The sequence below is a fragment of the Ambystoma mexicanum genome, chromosome 12, assembly GCF_040938575.1.
Source record: "Ambystoma mexicanum isolate Mex_15411 chromosome 12, UKY_AmexF1_1, whole genome shotgun sequence".
Taxonomy (NCBI): Eukaryota; Metazoa; Chordata; class Amphibia; order Caudata; family Ambystomatidae; genus Ambystoma; species Ambystoma mexicanum.
The window spans coordinates 287,694,847-287,718,276 of record NC_090936.1 but is presented as its reverse complement, the minus strand read 5'-3'; the positions used below and the strand labels follow the sequence as shown (position 1 = coordinate 287,718,276).

General features: G+C 45.7%; 1 protein-coding gene across 1 annotated transcript in view; it reads right to left on the bottom strand.

Annotated features, from left to right (window-relative positions):
• CMAS (cytidine monophosphate N-acetylneuraminic acid synthetase) overlaps window positions 1-23,430 on the bottom strand; it is a 177,446-nt gene that overhangs the window by 79,098 nt on the left and 74,918 nt on the right. Inside the window, exon 6 of the mRNA XM_069628448.1 lies at window positions 12,335-12,429. Within this exon, the coding sequence (XP_069484549.1) occupies window positions 12,335-12,429 (95 nt within the window). The remainder of the gene's footprint in view (window positions 1-12,334; window positions 12,430-23,430) is intronic.

The window sequence follows — 23,430 nt, the reverse complement described above, 5'->3', positions numbered from 1 at the left end:
TAGTTATATTTAAGTTCTTCCTTTGTAAGGTACAGGGCTCCTATCCTCTTCCTCTCTGCCAGGGTAGCAGAAAGACAGATCATAGAGTGTAATTTTACTGGCTTCCATGGGTACTGCTCTAGTCAAACATGGCACTACAGATTTCAGTCATATGTTTTGCACTTTCTTTTCATAACTTCATGCCACATTTCTCCTGCTTCCAAGTACTGTAAACAATCAACATTATTATCCAATTGGAGACAGCCCTGCCGGATTCAAGCATCCTAAGTGAACGCTGACCTCATGTCAAAGGGTGAGCATTTAACTTAAGAGCTATCCTCCGAGAGAAACAGAGGGAAGGAAAGAGAGGGGGAAACCACTCGGAGAGGGGGGACAAACGGTGGGAGAGGGAGTGAAAGAAACTTTTAAAAAACAAAAAATAAAAAAAACCTAAGCTGGGGTAAATTTAGTACGAGCTTAACAAATGGGTCCCTCAACGCTTTCCTAAAGGATATAAAAATAATTACCAAAATAATCTCTAGTGTGTTGTACCGTCCCCAAGCACTGCAGCAGCTGCAGGGAGCCCCGGAGGCCCCCTTCCCTCCCAGAGGAAAAATTATTTAACGCAGGCCAGCCAGAGGTCCAGGAGAGTCAGGGGTAATGTCCCGGGCCTTGGGCGGCTGTCTCCCATGTGGGTTGACCATCCCCAAGTGCAGCGGCAGTCCCAGGGAGCCGCGGCACAGTCCCCATCCTTTCCCATAGGGAGAAGCTGTAATGCAACCCAGCCAGAGCTCTAGGATGGTAGGGGGGTCATATCCCTGGCCTTGGGTGGCTGATTCCCATGTGGGTTGAAAGCCCCAAGCCCAGCAGTGGTCCCCGGGAGAGTCCCTGTCCTTTCCCGGAGGGAGAGGCTGTAACGCAGGCCAACCAGAATACCAGGATGGTTAGAGGTGATGTCCCTGGCCTTGGACATCTGTTTACCATGTGGGTGTACCGTCCCCAAGCACAGCGGTAGCTCCAGGGAGCCCCGGATAGGACCCCTCCCCTCCCCCGAGGGAAATTATGTAATGCAGCCTAGCCAGTGCTCCAGGATGGTCGGCGTGAAGTCCCTGGCCTTGAGTCGCTGTCTCCCATGTGGTTTGACCATCCCCAAGCCCAGCAGTGGTTCCAGGACGCCCCGGCAGGGTCCCTGACCTTTCCCAGAGGGATAAGCTGTAACGCAGCCCAGCCAGAGCTCCAGGCAGGCCTTGGGGATGGTCGACCGACATGGGTGATGGGTGCCCAAGACCTGGGACATCATCCCTGGCCATCCTTGAGCTTTGGCTGGGTTGAGTTACACCTTCTCCCTCTGGTAAAGGATGGGGAGCCTGCCGAGACTCCCTGAAGCCGCTGCTGGACTTGTGGACGGTCAATCCACAAGAGGGACAGCCACCCAAGACCAGGGACATCTCCCCCAACCATCCTGGAGCTCTCGCTAGGCAGCATTACAGAATTTCCCTCGAAGAACAGTCGGGGATCAAGCCGGGGCGCCCTGGGACTGCTGTTGGACTTGTGGACGGTCCACACTTTCTATTCCACCCAGGTAGGTGCACCCACACATGTGTTGTACCGATTTCATCCGGACACATGTGGGAAGGTAGGACATGTGTTGATGGCGGCATGTTTCAGTAGTTTCCAGGTGGAAAATGTCTGAAAATTGAGGTTTTTTTCCTAAATTTGGGAATTAGCCAGGGCTTGTGGATAATACATTCTAAGGCGATTCACCCAAGTCATACCTCTGGATTCCCAGGGGTGTCTTCTTTTCAGAAATGCATGGGGTTCTGTGTTTTCCTTGGTGGCTGCGACACCCCAGGCCCAAGTCTGTAGGTTGGCTCCCCAAACCCTTTGGGGGATAGCAGTGGTTTAGCCTTTTCCCTTTGCACCCAGGTAGGTGCACCACACATGTGAGGTACCATTTTCGTCGGGACACCTGTAGGAACGTGGGAAGGTAGGACATGTGGTGTTGGCGTCGTGTTTCGGTGGGTTGGCAGTGGGAAATGTCTGAAAATGGTTGTTATTTCGCTAAATTTCAGACTTTGCAGGGGCTTGTGGGTAATAAATTCTGGGCAGATTCCCGCAAGTCAGACCTCTGTGGATTCCCATGGGCGTCTTCTTTTCGGAAATGCATGGGGTTCCCTGTTTTCCTTGGTGGCTTTGACTCCCTAGGCCCAAATCTGTAGGTCATCCACAAGAGCAAAATCCAGCAAAATCTGCTCTGCCGAAAGACTTGGGGTTACCAGTGGTTTAGCCTTTTCCCTTTGCGCCAAGGTAAAGGCACCCACACATGAGGTACCGCTTTCGTCAGGACACCTGTGGGAACGCGGGAAGGTAGGACATTTGTTGAGTTTGCTTAGTTTTCATAACGTTTTCATACTTTTGCTACTGCACTTTGTCACACAACCCTTTAATTTCCCAAATGTGACCTACATTTAGTCGCTGCTTTAGGCACTATACGCTTTTGTAACCTGCACAAATCATCTACCCTTTAAAAAGTCTGCCTGTGCTCTTTAAAAAAAATAATAATAAAAAAAGGCATGCTTACCCTTCCACACCACATTCGTTTTCCTTATTTACACATGCTAAGTGCGTCTGTTTATGCCGCAAGCTTAAAAATCCTGTGTACCATGGCTCTGTTTTTGGCTTGTGGTATTGCTGGTTTTGTGAAACATTACGATAAATATGCGATTTCCTAACTAGAAGAGTCGGGAGGAATGTAGCGCAGCATTGCTTTTCTCAAAAATCACAAAAGCCGTTGTCTTACCGGGCCAACCATGTCCACCACATAACTTTTTCTGTAATTTTTCCAATTTTTCCCCTAACTATGGACATTTTCCCTACATAGTTGTTGCCTGACTTGCGCAAATTACCCCTTCCTAAACTTGGAATTTTGTCTACTTTTCAGAAATGTATGCCTTTCTGTCTTCCGGTTCAGCTTTCCTACCCTCCTCTTCCATTCCATCCACGCATGTCCTATTGGGAAAAAAGGACAGAAATCGCCTACCTCTCACAAAATGGATGGTAACCAAATAAAAATATGATTTTTTGGTTTCCACTCAACCGGTTCTTGAAAGCCTGGAAAATGGTGAATTCAGCACAGCAAACCATTTGTTCCTAGCTCTTACAAGGAAAAAAAACCACAGACTTCTTTGTATATCATTTTATTGGCATTTTCTGAAGAAAAAAAAAAACACAAAATTATAAGGGATTGAATGGCGACATAACGCAATCATAAAAAAAGGCCTTGGCACTGGGGGGGCGAAGGGGGAGTTTTGGCAGTTTAGGGTTAAAAATAACCAATCAAAACAAATCCTGGAAGCACTCATTGACAGTGTAATGCTCCTCAAAAGAAATTCTTTGTATTAATTTTAACTAGAATAAAACCGCTAACAAAATTAAGCAATAAATTACAAACAGTAGTTTGAAACATGCCAATATCAACAAAGGTACCTTACAAACTTCTCTGCAGAGGACTGCATTCACAAAACCAACACAGAACCATATTTAAATGAAAACGCATAAACACAAGAGCATGGAAACCCAATTGCCATACATAGCGGTGATCGAGGATATTACATTTATAGACAACACCATTATGTCACAAGAAACCCTCATTCAAAGAAATGTGTACAACAAACTTAACAGCAACTCCAATGCACCAAACCAATCCGTCCACTCTACAAACGCCCCTGCACCTCAATGTGTAATATACAAAGAAAGAACCAGTTCCACTTCAATGGTACTGTCTCACTGTGTTCCAAAAAGTGTACACTGCCTGTATACAGTATGTATAATAACTATACACATATTATTGCAATACTTCTTTCCAATAGCCAAATTCCATTGCTGTACACATTATTACAATGCATATAGCCAGTGGCCACAACATATTATTTGCTTATATGACACTGCAGTAGTTTTGCTACTGCCTACATTCTTTTGTGCAGAGTCTATCTGTAACCTATGCAAACATTCTCAGATCACCTACATGCCACTCACCTACCCTAATGAAGCCTCCCTGCATTTACCAGACAATCCACCCAGCAGTCCTATCTGCGGACTACCGCTGTGACCACAGACTGCTACGTCCTGCATGGTCTTCTTCCACCTAAACAAATACATCATATCAACCATCTTTCACTCACCCAACCTTTCCACCTCTCCTTCAAACACCAAATGCCCCTAAACACGTTTCCCAGCCCTGTCCCCCTCCGCGCTATCCGCTGATATCAGCGAATAAAACATGGCGGCGTTTCGAGAAAATGAGAAAATGAGACGCACAACACACTTTCCTCCAGCCAGTCAGCGGGCAGGTCGTCTGTCCGCGGAGACCATGTGGCCCTCCGGACCAATCAGAGTCATGTTCGCAGAGTGAACATGGAAGTGGGTCCGTGAAATGGAGCCAGATATCACCCTTTTTGGCACCTACATTTTGCCTGTTTTAAAGAAAAGTACTGGACAGATTTACATTTACAAAAGCACGCTTTCGGGACAAAGCCGCCTGCTACTGCCGCAAATCTGGTGAAAATCCATCTAGCGGTTTGGGCTGTAGGCATGAGCAAAGTTTTGTCCATTAGGTCTATGAGAAAAAAAAGTTATCCCTCCCCACCCTCATGGGAGAGAGAGAGAAAACAAACACACACACACACACACACACCCCACCCCATCCCTCCCTCCCTCTCTCCCCCCCCCAAAATGTTAAAGGAACCATGGGAGCCGAGTAGCTGAAATATTGATATTTGTTGATTGAACTAAGGAGAAATGTTGCATTCAAGAAAGTCACAGAAGTTATTGTTTGAACATGAACCTTGAGAAGCAAAGCAGAAAAGTGGTCGGAATAGGTTCTGGAACGTCTAGTAAAAGAAACTGTTTTCCCTCTAAGAATCCAGGGGAAGGGATCCACCCTCTGAAACCAAGGGCTTCCACTTTGGAGAAAATGTTTATTGAAATTATTCTGACTTCAGTTGTGAACACATTTGCCAGTTTAAAGTTGAAGACATTTACCTTACACATTTTAATTGTTTTGTTTGTAGTGTGAGGGTCAGGATAGGATGTTTTGGACACAAGGACGGCTTTTCAGTTATTCACATCCTGACACAGACAGACCCTTAGTTTTGGTTATTAGGTAGGGAAACTCCTCTTTCGCATAGGGTCAGAGAGGCATTTTCACAACCCCTTTTCATTTTATAAATATCTTGGACAAAAACATGACAACATTGTGTCCGGCTCTCATTTCTGACCCATCACAAAAACCACCCCACACACTTTTGAATGAAGCATGGGTGCTTATCAGCTGGGTTCCTGGATAAAATGCCTGGATCTGGAAGCTGAAGACAAGTCGACCACTGGAACAGAAGAACTAAAGATGAAGATGACCAGAGATGCCTGCAGCCCCCTCCAGTAACAGTGAAGCCTGCTGAAGTGACCGCGGAGTGTCCGCTTCTGCCCTGACTTAGTTTTCAAATCGATAGGGAAGCTTTGAAGCGGACGACTTCCTCCCCTTGGACTGGTGGGTATAAACAGTCCAAAGATGACCTGCAATTTGAGCCATCCGCCAACGTACTGCAACCTTCCTGGGCTGCAAACCGGCAATACCCTGGAACCTTTGTCCATCCTGCGGTTCATCGTCTCCCAAAGAAAAAATCTCCCTGAAACTTTAGTCAACTCCTGCTGGACCTCCAGAAGCAAGATTCTACTCCTCAACATCCCTGCACCAGAGTGCAGGACGAGCAAGCGCAGCAAATTGACTGGTGTCTCTGAAAAGGCACCAAATCCACAGATCTGCATTGGAGCACAAAGAACCTTTTGATGGGAGTCCCCTCGCTCGACTGCTGCTGTGAAATTCCATCCAGAGTCCCTTTGTGCATCACCATGAACAAGGAACAGGAGACTGGGTCTACACCTGCTTCCGTTTAAAGGCATCCAGCTTCATCAGCACTCTCAGGTACTGTGGAATTCAAGGTAGTACACACCTAGAGTCCTTATGTTGCTCCTGTGTGGCTAGGGTGGTAATTAGTGTACTTGGGAGTTCGCCAATCCATGTTCACCCATGACTAATGCTGGAACACATGCAGGGAGTCTCCTCCAAAGTCCCTGAATCCTTTCCCCCCAACAGAAACAGTTACTTAATTGCTACTGAAGATTTGCACAGGAACTCGACTTTTGTACAACTTGCGCCTACCTTTTGGACCTCCAATCTGACCCTAAAAAAGATTCAGAACTAGATAGGTTTGCTAAAGTAACTTACCTTGTGGTGTGGTTTCCATCATAATGATCTGAAACCAGGTGTTGCAAAGTTCTTACTTACCTTTTAGACACAATTCAAAGGTAACTAATAAGTATTGCACTCACTTACTACATACAGTAGTGCAACAGTATTGCACCTGTAACAGAATAAGTTGCAATTGTTGCCAATTACTTACTTGCTAATGTTGGTAATATAACTGTCTTTTCTGTAACAGAATAGGTTACAGGGTTTTGCTACAAAGTCATAACTTAACTTTCTATCACATACTGCCATTTTGAAAAGTATTACAAAGTTATTACTTACGTCTGAATTAGTTCCACTATTCCAAAAAGTAATTTCAAGCTCTGTAAATAAAAGGTTTACCTGCATGTGCAGGTCTTGTACCTCCATGTTATCCTTGAAATTTAACAACCCAGCAAAGTCTACTATAGCAGTTTTTACTTACCTTGAACTGCATGTTATCATTCTTTTACACTGTGGTTTACTTACAAGAAGTATTGGTGTGTGTATGTGTGTATATATATATATATATATAGTATAAGTATTCATTTCGACTATATGCATGCCACAAGTTCTTTGTACTGTGAGAAACCTGAAGGTGTCTCCCTAGCTAGTCCCCGGGGATCTGTCATCCAGGTGGCCAGGACACGGCCATCGCTATTGGATCCAATTCCTGGGGGTGGACAGGTGAGGGAGTATAACCTGGATGGGGGTCCTCTGGGAGTGGAACACTGACGGGTGAGACACGGTATTCCCCTTCTTTCCACAACTTTTCCCCATCCTACCATCTAGGACATTCAAAACCACTGCCCGCCCCCCTTTTTCGACACAAACACTTTCATACGACACATCAGAGAACAGACTAACACCTGAGATGTTTAACTGACATGTCTCAGTACAAGGGGGAGGCAAAGTCAGGCAATTGATCAGACTCGAACACACCCAATGGCCCTTTCCATTGCCCACAGGGATAAAAGGTGGACGAGCAAGGCAGACCGCACGAGACAGCTATCCAGACCCGGCAGTTCAAGAGGAGGAGAACGGCAGCAAATATCGAGAGGCTGACGAGGAGAGACATGACCTTGCCCTTTATGACAAAACCCTGCGTACCCTCCGCTGAAAGAAACATAAAACCAAGGACGGTGGCTAAAGTGTGCTGCAGCGGATGTCAACGTGCACGAAGCGTGTCGACGCCGATAAGCTGGAGCGAGGGAGACTCCTGCTTTCGTGGTACCGCCCTTCACTCCAGTAAAGAGGAAAGCCAAGCAGTTCATCACAGCCGGTGAGTCGAGAGGAGAGCTGATAAGAACTGGGTTGTGGTGAATGAAAGTCGCAAAGAGGCAAAGAAGTTCAAAGAATTGTAAAGGGGAGATGAGCTGCAGAAGGGGACCAGCACCACATGGGTGCTGCTCCGGGAAACTCTGGTCGAGCCCCATGGATTAAAACTACAAAAACCAGAAGGCCGTAGAAGAGCCACAAGAGAAAGGTCAAAGTGGTCATACAGGAGTTCAAGCAAAATCCACATACAGTCGAAAGCCTTTGATCTATGAACTATAAAGAAAGCAAGGGAAGTGAATGCTCCAACATGAGAAAGCAAGGGAAGTGATTCCTGTAAACATTGAAAGTGAATGTGGAGATGAAGTTGACAAGTGTGAACACGGAAGAGGGATGCTGACGAGAAGGGGCAAAGCCTAAAGTCCCAAGAAACAGTGTGTTGACAAAGGTGAACCCGGCCAAGGGATGTCCACTGGAACTGTTTAAAAGGACATTAAGATTTGTGAGTGAAGGAAAATACATAGTGAACCCGGAGGAGGGAGGCTAGAAGCAAAGAGGGGTATGTGCCTGGAAGAGGGAGACCCCAAGGGTGAAAAATCCTCACTCGAAGAAAAAAACTAGGAAACGAACTTTCATTTTGTTGCAGGAACTTTGTTTTGTTATTGAATACGTCAGGCTCTCAAGAGATGTTCAAGAGAAATGAGACTTAGCCATCAACGTTCCTGATAGCTGCAAGTGCAACTGTCGACTCATGCTGGGAAAGCTTGAGTGTGTACTGTGCTCCTGATCCCATCTTACCCTGTGCTCAAAGACATGGGGAAGGGAGATCCAAGCGAACACATCCTGATATATTATTTGTCAACACTTTCTTTTCTTGAAAACCATCCCACACTCTTTTTCCAAAACATTTTTGTTACAGTTTTCAATTTAACAGCTTCGACAACATACCCTTCCTCCCCCACTGCCTCCCCCCTGGTCCGGATCAGTTCACGAGAATCTTTGGCATTAGGCTAGTGTTACCCCCATCTTGAATTGGTGAGTCCCTGATTTCTGTGTCTTTTACAAGTCTTCGTCTTCCGTCTTCCTGATTGGGAATTATTCCCAGGCGGCACATGGCTCTACGGCACCATGCCCAACGCACTCAGTCCTTGAGATATCTCAGCAATGCTGACCATTCTGTGTTGAACTTGAGGTGATCTCCTTGTGGTGAGTAGGTTAGCCATTCCGTAGTGAGAAGTGACCATATTTTTGCGATCCACTCATGGTCTGGGGGAAGTTGCGCAGATTTCCATTTGCGCGCTAGGACCGGAGCCGCCACCATCATCATAATGATGTAGAGTTTCTGGTGAGCTTTCATCTGGATTTCCCCCCAGGGCTCCGTTTAATCCTATCATGGCTAACCCCCTGTTCCCTCCGCATTTAACTCCCAACACCTGTTCAATCGCTGCGTGGATGGTCTCCCGGTATTGGTCTATTTTTGGGCAGTTCCACCATATGTGACTCCAGGTGCCTATCTGTCAGCACTTCCTCCAGCATTGTTGTGACACTTTTTGGTATATCCTTTGGAGTCTGGTCGGGGTTATGTGCCACTGCACAATTAGTTTTATCCAGATCTCTCTGATTTTAATTGATCTGGTCAGTTTTGTTATTTGCCCCCACAGTTTTGCCCATTCGACCATATCAATTGTGGCTTCTGTGTCGGCTTCCCATTTCTCGATGTACGGTTTGCTCGGGGGGACCTCCCCCTCTTTAATAGGTTTGTAGATATTCACTACTACTTTCTTCTCTCCTTTGTCGGTGTTTAAGTATTTCTCAGACGGTGTAAGCCCACGAGTCCCTGCACATTTCATTTCTGGGTGAGCCAGCCAATGCCTCAGTTGGACACAGGGAAATTGTTGATTTTCCCTCAGGTCGAAGTCTGCTTCACATTATTCGAAGGTTTTGATCTGGGTCCCGGCTAACCTGTCCCTTACTCTATGCACCTCCCCCTCCACCCCCATAGCTCCCACACTCTTTTTATATTAGTTGTAAGGTTTGGCAATAGGATTCTTAGTATAGGCCCCTTTTTATTTGACACTATGCCACAAGGAGTGCATTATTTTCATTTAATGGTCGACGTTTGCTCCCATCTTAGATTTAGGTTTAGATTAGGCGTTTTTCCAACCTGCATTCAGTTTATTAAACACCCTTGAACTGTGATCACTTGTGTCTGTCTTTACTGTTGCCACCATGAGTTCCTTACATTACCTTCCTATAGCCCTCTCGCCCTCCTAGGATAACCCTGGCTGCTCTGCTACACTACTATTACCATGAGTGGTACAGATTTATACAAAGAGTTGGAGTTACTGTATGGCCCAAGGATAGTCTTATAAAGTCCTAACATTTTTCTGTAACCAAGGGATGGTGTTTGGGCCCAGAAGATCCCTTTCCAGAATGGGACACAAGAAGCTAGAGGGATTGATATTGAGAGGAGCTGGGGGCTATTTAGCTCCTGCATGTAGTCTGGAAGAGCCCAGTTAGCTTGACACCAACAGTTACCAGGAGATACTTTTGACTCCCAAGGCCAACTGATGCCAAACAAACACCTATGTGAATTTAACTTTAGGTGTAGGACAATCAATAACTAAACATCAGAACACATCTACACAACATTTTAAGCATTAGGGGTCATAAAGGACATCATTATACATTTGCATTGTATGCTGAAGTTAGATTTGTGGAATGTGCTAGCTCCTTGTTCCCCTTTTGCTAGCTCCTGGTCACTGGTTAATGCAGGATATCCAGGAGCTACTTTTGGCTCTGGCTTAGCCAACCTTAATTTAGATCCCTGGTACTTTCATAGATGTCGGCAAGTCAATGCATGAACAATGGAGGACAAGGGATTGAAACCAGATGTTTAATTTATAGTCATTTGAGCAAACCTATACGAATATCATCATTTAACCAGTACCAACTCCTCTTGAATAAAGTATCCTCCTGCACTGGATCTTGCATTGGTGAGAAGCTGAGTGTGTACCATAGAACAGACGTACACCCTGCGAGTAACTGGTACGCTCACCTGGCTCCCACAGAGGCGTCGATCTGAACTGGACAGCTGCGGTCTCCACCAATGTGGCGCGTAGGGCCGAGATGACAGACTGGACGGGCCCACCTAGCTTTGTTTGCTTGGCCCGTAGGTATATTCTTCGGCAAATGGAGAAAGGGAATTAACCACCCGTGGAGTTGAGCGTAAATCCCCCCCCCCAACCCTGCTGTTCTCCCCACAGATCACCTTTGATGTCCCCTCTTATAGTCTCACCTGATGGTTTGAAAAGATGAGCTTGCCATCCTCCATTGAGCGCAGGGGCACGTTGATAACCAGTTGCTTGACTGGCTCGAAGGAATTGGTGAGTTCCAGAACAATATTGACTCCGAGATTCCCGGCAAGACGCCGTAAGTATGTAGTTCGTAAGAGTTCAAATGCCTGACTTTCACTCTTGTCCGATTCCTTGCAGGTTGCAGCTTAACCTTAGTGAAGAGTTCCTTGTGGCAACCGGTAATATTCTGGTAGGATTTGTATTTTCCAACACAGTTCGATAAAATAATGTCAATATGTAACCTATTGCTTTCTCCCTTATTCAGGCGCTGAGAGAAAGTATGAAATCTCGGGGAATAATACCTCCGGCGGTAAAATCAGGTAAGTCTATTGTGGTGAGGAGGGTTCCCCTGGTTAGTTCCTTTGTTTCACACTGCTGTCCTTTTGTTTCCGCTTAGGGGCCGGGGTACGGCGAAGATGCAGTGGAAGCTGCACCAACCCGTGAAGAGGAATAGTACCCCCGGTGGTAAAATCAGGTAAGTTTATGGGGGGTAACTAATATTCCTCTGTGTATTCCCTTGGCTCACCTTGCTGTTCTTGTCTTCTCCTTAGGTGCCGGAGTGCGGCGGGAACATGTAGGAGGATGCGGTGGAATGTGAAGATGCTGCGAAGGCCGGTGAGTTCAGCGCGGCACTGCAGCAGGCGAGGCGACGCGCATAAAATAACTTTCTTCCAGCTCGAAGGCGCGATGGATCGGGAATTCAGGTAAGGATCGAAAGGTATTGCTCTTGTTCTAACCTTTTCTCCTTCTTTCTCCATTTTTCTAGGAGTTCCAAACTCGAGGCAGGCGTGGCAGAAGACTGGATGCAGACTTGCAGGCACGGTGAGCGTTACGCTGCTGGATGCAGAATAACGCGAAGCGTGTGCTGCTCTTCGGGCGTGGTTTAAATAGCCTCCAAAGTAGTCCCAGGTAAGTATTCCTCCCCAGCCCCACCCGAGTAAAAAATAATCCCTAGGTAAAGTAGTCCCTTCCAACCCTCTTTGGGCTTGGAGCTCTTGCAGCATGGTCTGCATCAGGTAAGTTTGCAGCATGGTCTGCATTAGGTAAATTTTAATCTATGAGCCTGGCGCCTATGGCGCCAGGACTGACTTTCCATATGAGCCTGGCGCCATAGGCGCCAGGACTGCACCCAAATAGCCCCTAGCAGGGGTTATTGGGCTGGCTTGGGATAACTTGATGCCTGCTTCCGGGATTGCTGGACTTGGTCTGGGTAGGCATCATGACAGTAACACCAGCATGGCACAAACTCCCAATCTGTACTTCTTAAAGCAAGATAAGAAGGTAGGAGCAATGATCCTTGATTGGCACCCTTGCCACCTTTTGTCAATTAAAGTCATGTTAATCAAGTACAAAATTTCAATGGCATGTAGATGGCCAACAGGAACTACAATTTACCACTATTTTCAGAAAAGGTACTGTAATTTGCAAAGAATAGCCTTACTTCAGCACCCTTTGCTCTGCAATTGGCCAGTCAATGTCAACATCGATGTCCACACTGTACTCCGGTTCCATTTCATAATAAGATAATTTTCCATCCTGGAAGGAAAAAAAAAGGCATAAATACAAAGACTTGAGACAATGCTTAGATTTCAAACATTTGCATGGAAATGTTGGCAAGAAAACCAGTTGAGGCAATTGGGGAAATAACAGCTGTATAATTGAGATAGTGGGTACCAACAATCCATTCCTCGGGCTAAGCCATTCTAATACCAACCAAACTTGTTATGAAAGTACACCAGGTTGGGGGAAACAGAATGGACCCAAAGACAAATGGGTAAACTCTCCAGTCTACCTTTGTAAGATGCCCAACAATCATCCCTTAGTAACTGCAAACAATACGGCATCTCCTTTGATCAAAAATTTACCTTCAGTCTTAACTACCCGCCACCCAAGACTACAATTAAACCAAGTTCTGAAATATGGCAAAGGTGCAATTTAAACCTAGATTAGACCTTCCCAAGTAATGTGGGATCATATAACAAAGGAAATTCAATGTATCTTGATATCCCTTAAGTCCAGAAAAGTTCCAGAAATAGTTATGCTTTAAACAGTAATTGATTTCTTAAATTACATCTCTTTACAGGCCCCAACTGGCAACACATCTTGTGCAGTAATTGCTCAACTTAAATACTACAAGACCCCCAGTAATTGCTCAACTTAAATACTACAAGACCCCCAGAACATACACCGGATATCTTACTATACCCAGAATTATCAACCATCAACTACACGAGTAAGAAAATCATTAGCCCTTCTTTTTTATTTTTACATCACTATGTTATTTCTCCAATTCCAACAGTGCTGACATTTTTCAGGGAACCTTAATCATGTAATGTTCCTACAAATGATTCACTTACTACTACAATTCTTAACAATTGAGGTGGTCAACGCCAAATCCTTTAGCTTCCAAATATTCAACATGTTTTTCTCAGTTCACAACTCCCCATGTGTACAAGAAAAGTAATTACTTTGACCTACCAAAAACGATATGTGCACTATCGAATTATACTGCACTACCACTAAAAGACAGTGTGGACCAGCTCTCGATCCTTTGTTTACCAGCCAAAAGATTAAAATATAAAATGATCCCTCTATTGGAAGAACTATGTGAATGTTCTGACATACAGGTTTTATAGGCAAAGGCTAGCAAAGCACATCTTACTAAATGGGCACTGATTTTCTACACTCTGACCTGGTGGACAGATGTACAGATGGCCAATCTAGTTTAATAACAGGGACAACTCTGGGAGCTGTAGCCAAACCAGCAAACCAGTTCAAGGTAGCAAAGCTAAGTCCCAGGAGGGGTGAGCCTGGTTAGCAGTCCTTAATAAGCACACACAGAAAAAAAGTCAAGGAACACACTTCGACAAGCAGTTATACAAATACTTATTTATTTATGGCTATATAACACAATGAGAAATTACTACTAGCAAATAATATCACATAATACTAAATCAAAGATACATATAAACAATCAATCGAGTAGTGCAAAATAGATAACAAACACCTTCAAAGGAAAGTAAGTATTAGTACGTAGCACTACAGGCCCACTGAGATACAACGCTGACTTTAGAAGTCCATCCTAAGATGTACGGGGCATTGTGCCCAGAGGTTCACCAAAGTTTCACACAGTTTTGTGAGACAAACTAGTTGAGGGCTTCTGGGCTCCAAGGAACAGTTCCAAAGGGTAGAGGACTAGTTGTTCTAGCTAATAGAAATGTGCCCCACTTACGGAATGCCTGTGTGAACAAGCAATTGCAAAGACAAACGTAAAACTTTCTAAAAGTTACAAAACTTTTAAAAGGGAGTTAGGGGTTCAGGTAAGTACTGTCACAACTCACCCGGGCTACTCTGATTCTTTTTCGGACTTGGCAGGTCTTCAGAAGAGGGTCCAAGGTCACTTTTCCCGATGTCCGCTCCGGTCCTTGATCCCCAGGGGTTGCATGTTTGAGCACTTCTCTGGTTAGCGACAAATGCTGGTGCAAGGTCTTCAGGCTAGAGAATGCAGATGAACTCAATGTAGGGCCCCTCAGCATAGGACGAGATGAAGGAAAGCTGTTTTGGACAACACCCACCAATGCACTTGTTGCGCTCAGACTTATCTCGGGTCCCGTTGATGTTGGGACCACAAAGAAATTTGGCATAGGGGGGGGGGTCCTGTAGCACAAGCTGTCGATCCCCAAAGTTCCAGGCCTCAATGGGGAACGGCGACATCTGCAGCAAGGTAGCCCAAACTCTGGGCTGGGCAGCCAATGGGGGAACAAGGGGCACTTTTAAGGGCTCTTCTTCGCAGGACTTTGAGCGGACATTGAGAATGGATGTTTCCTCCACTTCAAGGGTCAAAGCTCCCTCGCAGGACTTCTCAAGATCACCTACAAGACAGGGCTCTTCCAGGGCAGCAGTAGAAGTTGGTCGCCAGGCCTTCTTCCAACGGGTGCACAGTCTCCTTGCACATCTGACAGGTGGACAGGATACTTGGCTCCTTCAGATTTCTTCCTGGTTTTCCAGGATTTCTCTCGAATGGGTGCAGGGGTCCCCTTTGTATCCAAAAGCCAGGTAAGAGTTGAAACTCCCACTAGCCAATGATCCGGCCCACACACACACATACACATACCAAAGTGGTCCACTGGTGGCACAGCTCATGCATACCATTTAGACAAGCTGAAACTAGTTTATAGGTGGGACCAGACAGTCCCAACCCACTTCCCAGAAGAAAATACACATAGCCCTGCATTTGTCTGCGAAAAGCATCAGCTTTCCCAGACAGTGGAAGTCCATATAAGGATGTTCCTGCCCTCACAGGTCAGGAAGAAGGGCTAGAATAAATATGGGTAAGGGACAAACGAAAATCCTTGCGGAATGGCCATGTTGGGACACTAGTAGCCACAATAGGTAGCCAAACGTGGTACGGCTAAAGTAAAATACACCAACTTTAGGCAAAGAACTTGGAGCTCGAATCCAAAGTGTGTGCGAGTGCGTTTCAGGTGTGGACACTTTGTTCAGTTTATTTACTTATATAGCGCACCTAACGCAGGGCTATCTGGGCGCTTATACTAGGTACATGGTGGGTTACAGATCACCTTACAAACAAAAACAGGTTTTTACAAAGCTACAGGATTCAGGAAAATTCATATTTACAGTAAACATATATATTTGTTGCAATACCTAGAGGTACAAGCGCAAACACAAAGTGGACAGTTTGTCTATGCAGAAAAATACCTTAAGTTGTGTAAAAAGAGTTAGCTATGCTAGATGGGTGTTTAGGCTAAGAGCCCGGATTTTTTCTTGGCTCTGAGAGACCAAAAAGATGGCTCTGCTCTGATGTCTGGGAGGGAGGGAGTTCCAGCATTTGGCCGCTAGCACTGGGAAACTGGAACCACGTGCCGTTTTTCAATTGTATTTTGGGATGGTGAGTTGGTTGAGGTAGTTGGATCTGCTGGGTCTGTTTGCCTGATGTCTAGAGAATTTGTCTATCAAGTATTTCGGGGCTGTGTTAGAGAGGCACTTGTGAGGGATGACTAGCGAGCGTAGTGTGATTCCGTCACATACGGGTAACCAAAGTGCATCTCTTCTGAAGGATGAGATGTGACTGGAGCAAGGGATGTTTAGGGCTGATCTTCAGATATTGTTCTGAAGAACTTGAAGTTTGTTTAGGTTCTGTGAGGATGAACCAAGGAATAGGGTATTACAGTAATCCAGCTTCTAGAGGATCAGTGCTCTAGCTAGAGTAATGCAACTGTTGGTAGATAAGAAAGGTTTGCAGGCATTTATGAGTTTTAGTGTAGGCCGTGGATGAGGCTGTAGTATTAACTTGTTTTTTTTTTTTTTTGCAATAGAGTGGAGTCTAGGTATACCCCAAGCGTTTGGACTTCAATGGAAACGTTTATGGTGTTCCCATCAATGATAAATGTAGAGTAGTGTTTTTCTAATTTGTTTAAACAAGCTTGGGAACTGATTATCAGAAGTTCAGTCTTATCGTCGTTTAAACAGACTATGAATGGCCATCCAAGCTTGGTTCTCTAGATGGATGTTGTTGATCATTTTAGTGTCTTTAGTATAGCAGCCAGTGAGTGCGATGAGGATCTGGGTGTCATCCGCATAATTGGTGTAGGTGATACCCAGATTGTCAAGTCGGTCAAAGAGGAGCTTAGTAAAAATATTATAGAGCGTGGGCGAGACGCAGGAGCCCTGCAGAACTCCACAGTGGATGGTAAATGGTGGCATGGATGCTGAAGGCGCAAAAACCCTAGTGGTTCTGTTAGAGAGGAAGGACTAAATCCAACTGGCAGCACTTGGTGAGAAGGCTGATACTGAGGTTAAGTGTTTAGTCAGGATTTTATGGTCTACCAGGTCGAAGGCTGCTGATAGATTTAAAAAAAGGAGGATGGCCAGGTTGCCTTTATCTTTCAGTTGCAGTATTGCTGCTCTTACCTTGGAGGTGGGCTGAAGCTGTGAAATACCTCATCCCAGAAGCGGAGCGTTGCTGAGTGTCGGAGTGTGTTTCCCATGTGGACACTTTATTGCAGTCTTTCCTTGCGGCTCTTAATTTGAGGGCAGACTCAGCGGTGAAATACCTCACCCCAGACGTGGAGCATCGTGGAGTGTGTGCAAGTGCGTTTCCTGTGTTCCCCGGCTTGCACAGACAGTGAGGCACCGAGGTCTGATTTTGGTCCTCATCGGAACGGATGGGGTAAGATTTTACCAGTTTCCTTTAACTTTCTGCAAAACAGCCTAACAAAGCATTAATCAAACTAGTGCGACGCTAGATAATGAAATCCTTGTCAGCTAAAGGAAATGTTGGGACTGTGGAGATACTAGGTTTATATCTCTGGCTCCCCTTTCGATCAATCTAGTCAAAGCAAATGCCACTTGACCCCAAGTTACCACCCCCAGACACGGGACACAAGTGCGACCTCAAGTGGAAGACAAAGATCAAACACTGATAAAACGAAGGCGATGTTTACGGCAACTGCTGTCGTGTGTCCACCCCAAGATCAGGCAGAGCTGGGCTGGAAAGGCGAAAGACTTTGGAAAAAGGACTCTGTGGGTGGTAAGTAGTATGAAAGCAAATAAAAGCGAGACATGTCCAATATTGGCCCAAACTCCAGTAAAGAAAATATTTCCACACATCAATAACTCACGAAATCAAAAATAGAAGGTGGAAAAAGAAAAGAGCGAGTCGTCAATCTTAGTTCGTAGGCTGGCTAGACATATTGCTGTTATCATGGAAAAACTAGATCAAAGGGGGAAAAAAGGTACAGTGAACAGCAAGCCAAGCAGAAGGCCTTCACTAATCTTACTAAGCAAGACCAATGCCATGTTAACTTCCCAGGATAATGCTAGTCAAATCTTTAGAAACATGGAGAGGACAACCATGGCGTCAGATTAAATGCAGCTACTTGCAAAGATGCACCCATGCCTGATATCCTTTTCAACAGATGTGGTAACTGAGCCTGCCGAGCTGCAACCAGATTTGGCAGCACTTTCGTATTTCACGCTCAAAGATGATATCTTTTCACCTCAAACCTTGCAAGGCCCAAATAACCTGCTAAATTCAACGACCTTCCAACCCCACTGGAACATTATGTCGGCTATTTCTATTGCAATGGCTGCGTTTACAAAGTTGTATGAAACTATGAATGAGACTGTTAAGGACTGTAACACTCACCTGGCATCCACGGGGACGTCAGTCAGCCTGTTCTGACCTCTTATGACCTCGAACCCTTCCCTGGAGTCTACTCGACTGGAGACTGGGCCTGGTTTTCTTGGAAAGTGTGCTCACAGTCCTGCTTTCAGCACAGGGGCGTGTTGATTGATGCAGGCTCTTGCTGCCCAGTTACTTCACTGGCAAGAGTCAAACAGGTAAGTATAATGAGTCTTTTGAACAGTTCTCTAACTTCGTTCCTTTCCTTCCTTAGATGATGGCCGGCATCCAGGGATAGCAACGTGCTGCTGAGATGAGTAGTGCTGAAGGTGAGTGAGAGCGCGATGTGCGATGCAACCCTTTCATATTTGTATTGAACTGAGTTCTATTTCTGTGTCTTTTAGGTGCCGCGACGTTTTCAGCGTGGATGCCGGTTATGAAGAAGAAATGCGGTGAGTAAGCGCGGTATACGGCGCCTCTAGATGTTTCCACGCTAACCTGGAGTGTCTTTTCCCTCTTGCAGATGGATGAGAAGTTCCGGAGACAGAGTTCCCCCAGAGCGGTTGGGATTCAGGTAAGCGTTTGAAGCTCATGCAGTCTTTAAAAATAATCAAAGAATTGCTGAATGCTTACTAATGTCTTTTTTCTGTTCTTTTCCCTAGGAAGCGGCGTGCCGGAATGGGAATGACACCGCCGAAGATGCCCGCAGAACAGAAGAAGCTATGAATGATGGGCAGAAGCGCCGCAAGGTAAGGCTGTTCCTAACGGTGTTCTTGTTCTTGCAGGAGCTGAGCGCAGAAGAAAGATGCAGGCCTACTGGAGACTGATCCGAACACGGCGAGTGTCACACTGCAGGTGCAGAAAACACAAAGCATGTTTCTCAGCCTGGGCGTGGCTTAAATAGTCTCTGGGCATCCCAGGTGTCTCTGGGCTGAACCACACCCAAAAGACTGCACGGCACATGCAGTTCTGGGAACCAAAATATGTGGGGGCATCCATCTTCTCCCCATCAATGCACTACAAGTCCAATCCCCAATGTTATCCTATGGGAGTGAGTGAGTCTGGTGCCACAAGCGCTAAGTCTGACTCCAAGTGGGTCTTTGGAGGGATGGAGAGGCCCTTGAGGGCCATGTAGGTGATCGTGGCCTGGCTCCAGCCGAACATCCTGGAGGGCTGTGGACATGAGGGGCAGGAATCATGACAAGGACCCAGCAAGGTTACTAGCAATGATCCATACTAAGCTAATCTACATAGAATCCTTCATCAGGTCTTTACAAACCAGAGTTGACAACGAAGCAGTGCTCCTCTATCTGCAAAAAAAAGCTCCAAGAACAGACAGACAAAAAGAGCATCTTGGGGATATTTTTGGATATTTTTAAAGAGAATAAAGCACTCCCCATGCAAAAAGACTTGGATACAAAGAGTGTAGCTGGCAACCTTTATTCAAGATGGACAAGACTGGATCCAAGATCTCGTCTATGAACAAACATTGTGAGGTGGTGGACTTGACGCTACATCCAGCCGCGACGAGACAAGACCACCAAAGGCCTCGAAATAGTGAGATTTTACAACATAGGCCCTAACACTATCCAGCTGCTGCCGAAATTCCAAACGTTTCCTTGACTTCTGCCAAGTCTTTCCACGCTTGCAATGTGACTGGGGAGGAGGCTTATCCCTCAAAAAGTCTGTATTTTGCGGAGCACAGCGGTGTGCTGAAGTGTGGGCCGGTGTTCTGGTGGTCGCAGGGGCACGCTAACATCGAGGAAGAAAGCCGCAGGACATTGCCGCCGCTCTAACATTGGCATACGAACATTAGAGGTAAGCAGCTAAGAGTGGGAGTATGCTGCATAAATAACTAAACAGCCTGCTAATGTGTTGAGGGGTATATAATCAATTACGTCAACTTCTCTCAAAGCTACATGGATCATTTAAACGCGCCACCTGTACTGTAAAGAATTGCTACGGCTTTGCACATAGCTAGCCGTCCCAAGAGATACGATCAATTGAGCTACATAATACGTGAACCTGAAGAGCTATGACCTGTGTAAAAGACAAACACGGGTTTGGGGTTTGGACCCGATGCCAAACCAAACAATGACGCGCAAGGGGACTGAGAAATTTTCGCATGCAACATAAACGCCCTAACCTACGCAGTGGCAATAAGTACAACGCCACTAAAAACTCCAAACTAGACCTGCCCACACAAGCGGAAATTACAGCCTTCTTTGGAGCTAAAGATAAGCAGCAGATCAGACACTCCTCAGAATCAATGGCGGAGAATAAAGAAAAGCAGCTGGCAGAGGCAATTGACAATAACTCCTTATTGAACTTCGTCACAAACTTAAAAAGAGCCTCATTGGGGGGTGAGAAAAGGCTGCCGACGACAACAAACCTAGATGATAACGAGGGGATAAGTTTGTCATATACTCCAGACATGACAGTCTTTGCCACACACTCTGATTCATCTGATACGACGAGGGCACTGAATCAGCCCTTGCTGGGGAAACAAGTTCGGTTGACGAAGTTACAATGGGGAACATTATGATGGCACTTGAATGCAAGATAGACGCACAAGCTGTTCTAATGGTATCTATAATGGATGAACTCGGAGCTAGCCAAAAACTCACTGAAACTTTTTGCATAATAACAGTGTTGTTCAAGAAAGTGGACACTATGGTAAATGATAGAGTAAAGCAATTAGGAAGGGAACTGAACAAGTTGGAGATCACATCAGGAGCAAAGAATGTGACCTACAAGCATGGGAAAGTGGTCACTGAACAGAAAGTGGTGGAGAAAGGAACTCATTGGGACTTTGAGGAAGTGCAAATCTCTCCCTCCCACAGCATTAAAAGAAGGCACTAAAAAATAAGCGATCGCCACAGACAATACATACACCACCCACATTAAAGTCACCAATATATCAAAAGCCGTCAAAAAAGTGTGAGTTTGAAAGTATGGGAATCCCAAAAAAAGTGAAATTAAAGTGACAAACCAGCAAATATTACTGCTGCAGGAGAAAGCCAAATATCCAAGTAACAAGCAAACCCAACAACAACCAAGTACAAAAAAAAGGAGAAAATGTGGGGTAATCACTGTGCCAGTGCCAATAGAATCGGCGGGGGTTAAAAAAATAAATAAACACATGACCTTGTGGTCGATTCACAAAACTTGCGACCGGCGGAAGATAGCATTAGTCTGCCAATTATCCTCCCGTGTGCACTAAAAGATGGGGGTACCCTGGTTATCCTGGAGGAAACTAACCCAACGGTTTATAGCCCTTCCCTAAACTGATCAGTACTATTTTCTTTTTTTAAAAGGTTTATTTAACATTTTCAGTTACAACAACAATGTGGCCTTGGCCGTTCCCCAACTCCCCCCCCCCCCCCAACTCCCACCCCCCTCCCCCCCCGGAAGAATCTCGTTTGTCCTTTATTTCTGTGCAGGTTTATGTTCTCATTAAGTCCGATATCCTTATATTATGAGGGCACCATTGCTCCATGTAGTCTGATTGCAGATATTCAAGTATTTCTCCCCATTCCTTTGTGAAGGTTTCTTTCGTTCCTTGTAGAGTATGTGTTAGCTTCTCCATGGTCAGTTGCGTCCATACTTTCTGGAGCCAAGTGAACATAAGAGGGGGCTCTCGTTTTTTCCAGTTTTGGGCTATTGAGGCCCAGGCAGGTATTAGTAGGCCCATGAAGCCCCGCCATTGTGATTTCCTGAATTTCTTAGCTGCCTGATCCTTGAATCCGCATAGCCACACTTTTTCGCCTAGGAATTCGGCTTCTGGAAATATTTTTACTATTTCCACCTTTAGTTCGGACCAGAAGGCTTTGATTTCCCGGCAGTCCCACCAAATGTGTCTCCATGTGCCCACCTCCAAGCAGCCTCTCCAACACGAGTTCGTTGTTTGTGGGTACATGGCGTGTAGTCTCTCTGGAGTGTAGTGCCATTGGGTTACTATTTTTATCCACATTTCTCTTTTTTGGACTGATCGGGTCATTTTTGGTATGGAGTCCCATAGGTCTTCCCACTGGCGTTTGTGGATTTCCTCCCCCAGCGTTTTCGTCCACTTGATCATGTACGACCATTTGAGTTCCTCCCCGATGGTGTTAATGAATGTGTAGAGCGAGGAGATCAATTTTCTTGTTCCTGAGTTGGTGATCAGAAACTTCTCAAATGGCTTGAGATCCCTTGTGGCAGCTGTTTTGATGTCTGAGGTTGTAAGCCAGTGTCTTAGTTGTCCGTATTTGTATTTGTCTGCTTCCGTTAGATTCAATATTTCTCTGCAGTCTTCGAAAGACCTTATTTCTTTGTCTTGGAACATTTCCCCTATTTTTGTGACACCTGCTGCTTCCCATTTCTCATAGGCTCTGTGTTCCATTCCTGGTGGGAACTGTGGGTTCCGGCAGATGGGTTTGAAGGGCCCCTCCACTGTGGTCATAATGCCCTTCTTTGTCTGTTCGTCCCAGGCTTCGAGGGATGTTGTCATAATTTTGCTTATGCGAAGGTTTGGGTGCCTATGTTGTTTTGCTTTCCATAGTGTTTCCTCCAACGGGGCTCTGGCTACCGCTCTGTCCTGAGACACCCATATTGTTTGTTGTTTGTCCCCCAGCCATTCTCTCAGGACCCATAGTTGCGCGGCCATGTAGTATTTGCGAAAGTGTGGGAGGGCCATTCCCCCCTCCTTTGTTGGGGCCGTAAGGGTCACTCTAGCAATCCTAGGGGTTTTGTTGTTCCATATATAGGATGAGATGGCTTTGGCCAGTGCTCTAAAAAACGATTTGGGGACCTTGATTGGGAGAGCCTGAAAGTAGTAAAGCATTCTGGGAAGGGTGATCATTTTTATGGCTTGAATTCTACCCCACCACGATACCATTAGGGGGTTCCAGCGCTCCATGTCTCTCTTTGCCCTTCCCAGTAGGGGGGGGTAGTTCTCATTATATAATGATTCTATCTTACTAGTTAGTGTGACCCCTAAGTATTTTATTCCTTTATCGGCTATCTTCAGGTTTTGCGAGATTGCTATTCTTTCCGTATCTTGCCCCCCTCCGGACAAGAGCAGGAGTTCTGATTTGTTCTTATTAATTTTGAGGCCCGATATCGCCCCGAAGGTTTCTAGCTCCCTAATAGCTTGGGGGAGTGCAGTTCCCGGGTTCGTAAGGGCTAGCAGCATGTCATCTGCATATGCTATGACTTTGTGTTGTGTGCCTCCCATTTCTATTCCCGTAATGGTTACTGTCTCCCTAATTCTTGTTAGAAGTGGTTCCAGGAAAATGGCGTATAACAGAGGGGATAGTGGGCATCCCTGTTTTGTGCCTCGTGTTATTTCTATTTTGTCCGTGACCGCCCCATTAATGGCTATCCTGATGGATGGGGAGGTGTAGTTGGCTTTC